The sequence below is a fragment of the Mesitornis unicolor genome, unplaced genomic scaffold (assembly GCF_000695765.1).
Source record: "Mesitornis unicolor isolate BGI_N332 unplaced genomic scaffold, ASM69576v1 scaffold1174, whole genome shotgun sequence".
Classification (NCBI taxonomy): domain Eukaryota; kingdom Metazoa; phylum Chordata; class Aves; order Mesitornithiformes; family Mesitornithidae; genus Mesitornis; species Mesitornis unicolor.
This window is the reverse complement of record NW_010180553.1, coordinates 1-8,947: the sequence shown is the minus strand read 5'-3', so window position 1 is coordinate 8,947 and position 8,947 is coordinate 1. Positions and strand designations below refer to the sequence as shown.

Below are 8,947 nucleotides of genomic sequence, written 5' to 3'. Positions count from 1 at the left end.
GGTTGGAGCGGGAGCACTTCCGGAGGATCATCAACGCCTTCCGATATTACGGGTAACAGAGACCTGCCGTCGCGGAGGTGGGGCTCCCTCAGTGCCTTTGTCAGCTAGGAAGCATAAAAGGAAAAAAAAACAACAAACCAAACAAAAACAAACCCCAAAGCATCTCAAACTAAGGTACACTTGAAAAGGATGTAAAAGGTCCCTTTTTATATGGGGTTAAGTGCTTTAAGATGCTGTGAGGTCCTCTGCGACAGTAGCTCCTGCTACTACTAAATGCAAGTGGTGTTTCGATTATTGGGCAAATTTCTGAGAGATATGTTAATTTGCACAAGAGATAAGACCTGTTGTTGGGTCTAATGGATGCCATTTTGTTACAACTTTAATTTTCCAGACATTTGTTGAGTCAGAAGAGGGATTGATGGTCGTATAGGGATACAGTAAAGGGTAGGAGGGACCTGGCTATATAACTGAATCCACTGAATGAAAAAGGAAACAAAAGCCACTCAAATTGCATGTGAGGAGGACTGGCTGGAAAACTTCCAGTCCTCTACAGTATTTTGGTAAGCCATCTTCTGTTACTTTAGGTTTGGGAAGCAGATTTGGGATGTGCATGACTGTCGTGGTTTAGGGCTGGGCTGGCCACTAAATGCTTGACAGACTGAAATGCAAGTCCGCTCAGGGGAAAAATTGAATCTGGTTTCCCTCTTGGGCAGTTTGTCACACAGCTTTTACATTAAATTCTTGTTTTTCTTAGCCATTTCCTTGGTTTCACTGGCCATCTCTTTGGTTTCTTTAGCTGTCTTTTCCATGGCTGACATGCAGGTCTGCAGGGAATGAGAGAGATTGTCTTCATACCGACATACTTGGTTAACCATTCCTTACACAGTTACTGGCCCATCGTCTGCTGCCCAGACCAGTATTGCCAATGTGTGGGAGTACATCGATGGTGCACTTTGCACAAATTTCTGCAGCATAGGTCGAGTGCGTTGCATTTCATCTGGGTCTAGTCACCTTCTTGTAGATTGCTTCTTTCACAGCTAATTCACGTATTTAATACCTTTTTAGATGGTTGTCCGTTTGCTTGGGTGACATTCAGTATCGTCCTTTAAGGGATACCTGCTTTTCACAGCCCACAAGAGTTGTCTCCAGAGGTTGAAAGCTCCTTGCTTGTCTCCACTTGCCTTGTCAATGCCTGCATTTCTGGATAGGGATCCCAACTGCTTAGCTTGTTTACTATTCAAGTCTATGATATCAGCTCCATTATCCCAGCATCAGAGCAACCAGGTGGTAATTGACTCACTTGCAAGACGGCTAAAATCCTTTCTGACATTTTGCAGCTCTTTCAGGGTTAAGGTATGAGGAGTCACTCCTTGGTCATCCTCAGCATCTGATGTTGTCTTTGGTTTAGAAGGACCCTCTCCTGAATCTCCATCATCATCATCATCTTCTGACTCGCCTTTCACTGGGTGACCTGTCTTTTGTAGGGCTTTTCTCCCTGTATGAGAAGCACCCTGTCCTGCATCATAATCATCTTTTGCTGGTTGGTCTGACTTTTCAGTTGCTTGACTCCTGGTCACAGGGGTGACCTATATTTATGGACTGAGCGGTAGTGGCCACGGTAGCTGTCTGTGTAGCAGTGGTGTTTGTTGGGGTAGGTGGAGTGTCAGCAGAGTTTGTTGTGATAGCCCATGGCATCTGTGTATCTGCAGTGCATGTAGTGGCTTCCAGGGTCTGCGTCGCTGCAGTGCATGTTGCTGAAACGGCACATGCTACAGGCTCAGAGATGTTTACAGAACTACCAGGGTTCTACTCAGACTTCAGCCATTGCTGGAGAAGAAAGGAGCAGAGGGGAGAGAAGCAGTGAGACCCTCGTGGTCCCTCAGCTTTATACCGAGTATGACGTATGTGGGATGGAATGCTTAGTTGGTCAGTTTTAGATGATCTGTCTGCTCCTTCCCACAGGTGCAGTTATGGCACTGATGGTGAAACAGTGGTCTTGTGATGTTTACACACCATACAAGCATTATCACTTGTAGAATTGAATACTGGAAAAACATGCCATTAGTTTCAGCAAGTTCAGCCACTTAGAAGAAACTGACCTGAAAAGTAAAATCACTAAATAGAAAACTAGTTCTATTTAGCTCAAAGCAGGACAATGACATATCTGTATACATCACTTGACAGACTCCCATCATGTGAATCATTGTATACTGGACTCTTTGTCAATGTAATAACACAAAGCATAATTTTTTTATGACAATGAAAGGGTGGCATTTGGAGTATTTCTTCTGTTTACTGTTTTTATATCTTGAGGTTGTTTTGTTTTCCAGGACTAGTATTTGAGTTGATCTAGATGACACTTTGATATCTTTCCAAAACTTAATGTTGGTTATTACTATTAGTGCAATTACATTTAAAATACTGTTACAGCCAGCTGTAATTTGCTTGTTCCAGTGATGTAATTGTATCCTTTGGCCTCAGAAGCAATGAACATCTTTGACAACCTTATAGTCAACTGTGACCCTGGGTTGCTTTTGAATACTTCCATTTTGGTAAACACCTAACAGCAGGATATGACTCAAATTTCCAGTACGGAAGTTGAATTACATTACCTCTGCCTTAAAGAAATAACTTGAATCTAAGTGAAATTATGTATCTTGGTAGTTAAAAATAATTTAATGGGAAATATCTGTATGAGTAAGGCAATAGCACACTTTCAGATGAGACCAGACTAAATTTCTTATCTTCTGGAAACATGTGGACATAACTTCATTCTTTGTGTGTAGTTCTGATTTCAGTGAATTATTCATTCTCCTAGAAGGTTGCAATTCAACACGAAAGGGTAGAGTATTATGGTTCAAAGAATTTTTCTGACAAAACTTTCAAGAAGGTGACATTAACCTAAGATGATGTGCTTTATATGAAGGATCAGTTTCTCACTGTTTCTTCACTGTTTTTTGTTCTTAAATGGCATTTTAAACAAGTGTAGCTATTACAATGAACATGCACTTCTCTGTAGCACATGTGTAGTACTGGAGATATTAACTGGTCAGATTTCCAGACTGAGGTTGCAATTAAAATTGCAACAATTTCATCTTACTTTCTCTGATGGCTGGTTTCCAATTCTGTGCTGCTGACACAAGAGTTTGAGAAACTGCAGTTTTGACTTGACCTGGCAAAATCATTTGCTGCTGCCAAAAGGGGCAGTATCTCATGTCCTGGCTTTATGACCTCTCTCTAGAATCCTTATGACTCCTCAGCCAACTTGACTTGCCACAGCTGACAGAAATCAAATTGAGCAAAATCTATATGGGTCCCTTCAGAGTTAGCAAGTTAGACAAGCTTTTTGGCAGTTTTTTTGAGTGCTAGAACAGGGTGGAGGGACAGAACTGTTCTAGGTGAGGAGAAGGAAGAGGAAAGTAAAAAACAGACCTCCTCCTCTTGGCAGTAGATTTACTTTTTTATGGAACTTTTATTTCAGGGAAATGAAAGAGCTATTTTTAGGTTGGGTCAGTTACATGATCAAATCACAGTACTCATACTGGAGTGGAATATGCTGTTAAAAGAAGGTAGTTTAGTGTTCAGTGTGGCTGCCAGAACTCCGGTATGGTCCATCTGTGACTTTCAGGGTTCTTTCAAATGTAGTTGATTTTGAGGATCCCTGTTCCCTCTCCGTATCTTATTTTTGTAGCCAAAGTTTACCACAACATGCAGCTGTTCATTCAAATTAAATTTGGTTTGTGAAACAGTCTGGCTGTTTTTGATGTGTTTGGGCCTGGTAGTTCATTAAATTTTGTAGATCCATGTATTAAGGCAGTGATCACCTGTGCTGGAAATGAGTGGCTGATGATGAAACTGCAAGAAGAAAACAACAATCCTCTTAAACTGCAACATGTTAAAAAGAGAGGTAGTGTAGAACTAGAGCTTAAGACAAACTTGTTGCCTAAAGAAAAAACTTGAAAACTTTTTCTCTGGTAAGGAATTAAAAAGTCTGATCACTTTCTGTGTCTAATGAAATGAATAATTACTATTGGCGTAGCTTAGAGTAAGTTATTTTTTTGTGTGTGCATTGCTTCTAAATATCTAAAGACCTTAAACTTTTTGCTTTTTTAGAACAAATATGCATGAACGAGTGAACAGAACAGAGAGGCAATTTAAATCTCTCCCAGCTAACCAACAGAGTCTTCTTCCTCAATTCCTTCCTCACCTCGACAACATTCGGAAGTGCATTGATCATAATCAAGAGATACTACAGACCATTGTGAATGACTGCGTTCATATGTTTGAAAATAAAGAATATGGTGATGATGTATGTGAAAATGTACTTTTTCATACTGCAGAATTATATTCTCTGTGCTTTGGGATTTTCTAAATTTGTTTTTGCACCTTAGGCATCCAACTTTCTTTCCTTTTGCCTTCTTTAGTTTTTCCTTTCTTACTTTCTGTTTGCTTACATTTCCTCACTCTTGTCTTTCACATCTTTGTAGAGCTGATGTTTAATAATCTGATTGTTGTTAATCCTTGTAGTTACTCTTAAGAAAACTAATTGTGAATCTGGCAAATGGCAGTAATCCCTTATTGTAAAAATGCAGTTTTTCACTCCATGGTTCCAGCTCTACCCTAGTTACATCTTAAAGTCATTTTTTTCAGTTAACAATGTAGAGCATAAAGGGTATTGTCTGTCTTACTGTAGGTTATTATGCGTTATGGCGTTCTAAATTGTTTACAATTTTAGATAGGCCAAGTATTTTTAATGTTATCATTGGTAAAAACTTTTTCATGACTTACCTGCCTTTTTATGTGGCATCTCTGTCAAAAAAAACCATTGCACTCAGACTGGCAGAGATGGAAACTGAAGTCCTTTTTAGGTATCTGCAGGCAAGGTACAGTAATGGGTAGCTCTCACATGAGCTTCTCAGTATTGCCTCATCAGTACCTAAAGGGATCCTCTTCTCAGGGTAAGCAGTTCAGTCTCTGCACTAGCTAAGCCCTGGTCCTTTCCTGAATAAGGACTACCAATTGTGCTGTCCTGTGCCATACTACCTATTGGGTTTTTTCATGTGAAACCTCATCTCATGAGTGCTGAACAGAGACCAGCAAGCACAGCTTGTTTAGGATTCTAAGTTGGATTTGAGCCCTGGTCACAGAAGTGGAAGGCAAGTGATTTTTCAGGTAAAACTCCCAACAGCCTTTATACCATGGCTTTTGTCTATTTATTATTTACTTTTTTTTTTAAGGCTAAAGATACTTGGTACATTTTCCAGTAACTTCTTTTTCCCCTCCACTTTAATCAGGGAAGAAGAGGGAAGATTACACCAGCTTCAACATTTGACATGGATAAATTAAAATCCACTTTGAAACAATTTGTGAGAGACTGGAGCGAAGAGGGGAAGCCTGAGAGAGATTCCTGCTACCAGCCAATCATTAAAGAAATTGTAAAAAACTTCCCAAAAGAAAGATGGTAATAGTGTTTTAAGACTTATTTTTATATGGCCGTACACTTGCACAAATCTAACAGAAGGTTTTATGGACTAATGAAAAGGTTGGCTTTAAAAATAGATAAATTACTGAAGGTAGTGGAATTTATTTTTTAATCAAGACAGTTTCTGATACAAGGTACTGGAAAAGAGCATAATCATAAACTTCACAAAGGAATATCAGGTAAACTAGGAATTATTATTTATTTTTTCCTGCAGCTTGATGTAATTGGCTATCCGTTAACTCTTCAAGTAAGAGACCTCAGGAGGTTGTGAAGTTAACTCTGTTGTGCTTAGTGAGGTAAAGTTTGCAGGTCAGCAGATTCTCAGAGTGCATGTGCTGCAAATAAAAGGAAGGACCTTTGTGACAGCAGCAAGTATGAGTATTGCTCTTCATGGTGGAAGGAGAAAGGAGAGAAGACAACTTGTAACCTCTGGTGCAGTTTTATTGCACTAGGAATTTACCCTGCAAATACTGAATTCCAGCCTTGGTTTCAAACAGATGTTACAAGGCAAGCCTTAAAAAAGCTTTGTAGCATGTGTGAGGGTATCTTTGTAACTGTGCTGGCTTGTTAACACCACCATAATAGTAAGCAATATGTTGGGGTTTTTTTTAGGTAACTTTAAGTGGAAGTATACTAGTAGAATCTCAGACTACTTCTGTAAGAATTCTGCGTGTAATGGTTCTGCCATTTAGTCAGCCCATGCATCATATCGTACGTTTCAGTTTAAACTCAGAACTCTTAAAATGGGGGAAATTGTGAACTTCATACACATAGATGTAACATGTCAAAACTTTGGTTTGACAGAGCTGAGCGTTACTGTGGGTTTTCTTTTTTCTCAGTAGTTGCTAATAATGCTTTTGTACCAAATTGAAAATACCTTCCACTGTTCAGCTTTTAATTAAAATTAATAAACACTGTTAGTGGTGGCAGAACACACAGTGAATATGATTAGTTTCTCTTTGCCTTGAGCTAGCTTACCTCAAGGTGAATGCACCAGTAAAGATACTTTTATCTGAAGGTCAACTTTCTGCAATATGTTTTTAGTGCTAATAGTGCCCTGCATAAGAAAAAATTGAATTAAGTTCTACAGGTTACCTCATGTACCTCTGATACACGGATCTGTAGGAAACATAGTTTTGGAAGTAATGATTCTAGTCTTAAGATAGCACTTCACCTTTTTCTTTGTATGCTAGCTATTAAAGCATTTTGCTTATAGGAGATGTAACTTATGTCAAATCTTAGAGATACATGACTGAAGTTGGGAAATCTTGACTTTTACATTTATCGTCAATGAACTATTTCAAAACCTTCAGCTGGTATTAGGATGCAACATGTGGTAACAGATTGGGTGAATCTGAAGTTGATAGTTTTGTGCTTCTTTACTAGGAATTGTGGTGCCAAACCCAACTAATGTGACAGTGCTTCTGTCCCTGTTGTGATGACTCTGAAATACCAGTTAGGGTTGTTTTTTTTTCTACAGAAATCTCAAGATATTGCTCTATAGATCAAACATCTCTCCTCCAAGTTTGGGTTTGTCAAATGAAACTTCATTTGTTCTTTTTTTAATTTATAAAATATGTATTATACGTATCTATTAGTGTAATATTTATGATCATTATGGAGCTGTAGTAGCACTTAATATAAAATCTCTTCTCTGTTCACCTATTGCTGCTTATGGTCCTCACATTGCCTCTTTGAGTCAAGAAGCAGAGTCATTCAGAAGGGCCTGTTCTCTTTGTCTATTACCAGGCTTAACTGGCAGAGCCACCTCACCTCTGTGCAAGAAGTAACTTCCTTGTCAGGGCAGGAAGGCTAGTCAGTCTGGTTCCATTTTTACAGTTTTGGAGGTGAGCAGTTGTTTCCGTTTGAAGGGATGGACAGGGCCTGAACTGACCATAGTGAAGTTATTCTGACTGTTTGATATAGTGGTTGCAAAGTCTTGTTTCCTTCAGTGTGGACTGGCTCTGGGCACTCATGCTGGGAGATAGCTCATACATGGGACCTCAGAGTACAGCTTTGCATTTCTTTAGTGTTCCCTTTTGTAGCACAGAGTGCTGAAGTCTCCTGAGGTGATGAAATTAAAGTTCTAGAGAAAGAAAATTGTATTGTTGGTGCTGAGTGATGAAAATAGCTTTGTCTAGATGTATTTTCCATTGAAAAAGATGGAGAAATAAATGTTTTAAATTTAAAGCTGTCAGTATGAGTCACCTTTTACTTTTTCATGGCTTCAGTGGAATTATACATTTAGTTTCTAGCTAACATCGTTAGTTAATGTTATTGATTCCAGGCATTCAAATAATGAAGAAGGAGTTAAAATTTTTGAAACTATTCAAGTATATTTTGCTCCGTGCATGCGTGGATTGCGTTGTGGCTCTTTGCAAGATTTGCCTCTGTTGGTTCAGTTGGTATGCAGAGATGATAGGAAAAGAAGTGACCAAGTGCTCTATATGCTTGGTTTTCTGGAATGCAAAAGACATACAAGCAATGGTTGAAAGCAGCTGTAAATGGGAACAGTGTTGTGAGTAGATTCTGCTGTTATCTTATGTTTCATTCGAGGCTTCTGACAAGACTCTCATCTAAAAATAAAGTAAAATGGCAAAAGCTGTTTCTACCTGCCATTCCTCTTTAAGAAGTAATTCTTTCTTTCTGCTTAGCACCTCAAAACAGAATTTGTTAGTAAGATCAACAAAGCAGTTTTAATTGAAGTCCCATGAGATAAAGTATTCCTCAAGAATCGATAGATTTCCTGTATTATTCATGTTGGAATTCAATTGTGTTTCAGCTTGCAGGGTCTCTATAATGTCTATGTTTTGATGAAGCCGTTTGCATTTCTTGGATTTCTTGGATCTGAATGGACCATGATCACTGCTTTCTGTAGGAAAAAATAACTAAACATAGATACAATTTTATTTCTTTATGGAATGTGTTTATTACAGCATTTTTACGGGGAAACATTAAGTTGAAAATCTAAATAAGTATACCAGTATTTATTAATTAATTTATTTTTTTTCAAATCCCCTTTTTCTGATCTTTATTTTCTTTCACTTCTACTATTACCCTCCCTACTTATGTGAAAGGATGTAAGGATCATCAGGTTCTTGTCCCAAATGGACCAAAGAAATAGTTTAACCTTTTATTTACTTATCATTCCATGACCAAGAACAGTAAATTTAGGTATTTTCTTTAATGTTTTCTTTTAATTCATTAACTTGGCCTCTGGAACCACCTATAACTTGAAATTTAAATCTGTCACACTGTCAGGCAATTGATTGCTGACAGGACAACCCAAAAGAAGTCACCAGTAAGTCGTTCCCTTTTTATTTGAAAAACATAGCTTATTAGTTCTAAAGCTGAGCTTGGCTTCTTGCATGCTCTCAGTCACATCTATAGTGATGATAAAATTTCTGCTTTATGCTAATTTTATTTAACTTTATATCACACAGAATCACTTGGTTGGAAAAGACC

At 38.3% G+C, this 8,947-nt stretch overlaps 1 protein-coding gene across 1 annotated transcript; it reads left to right on the top strand.

The window, feature by feature from the left end:
• Nucleotides 1-8: 8 nt before the first annotated feature.
• LOC104539534 (UPF0586 protein C9orf41-like) lies at nucleotides 9-5,465 on the top strand. Its single transcript, XM_010183094.1, has 3 exons — nucleotides 9-52; nucleotides 4,114-4,309; nucleotides 5,295-5,465. Exons 2-3 carry the CDS (start codon nucleotides 4,121-4,123, stop codon nucleotides 5,463-5,465), a joined length of 360 nt encoding a protein of 119 aa, XP_010181396.1. The 5' UTR covers nucleotides 9-52; nucleotides 4,114-4,120.
• The last annotated feature ends 3,482 nt before the right edge of the window (nucleotides 5,466-8,947 follow it).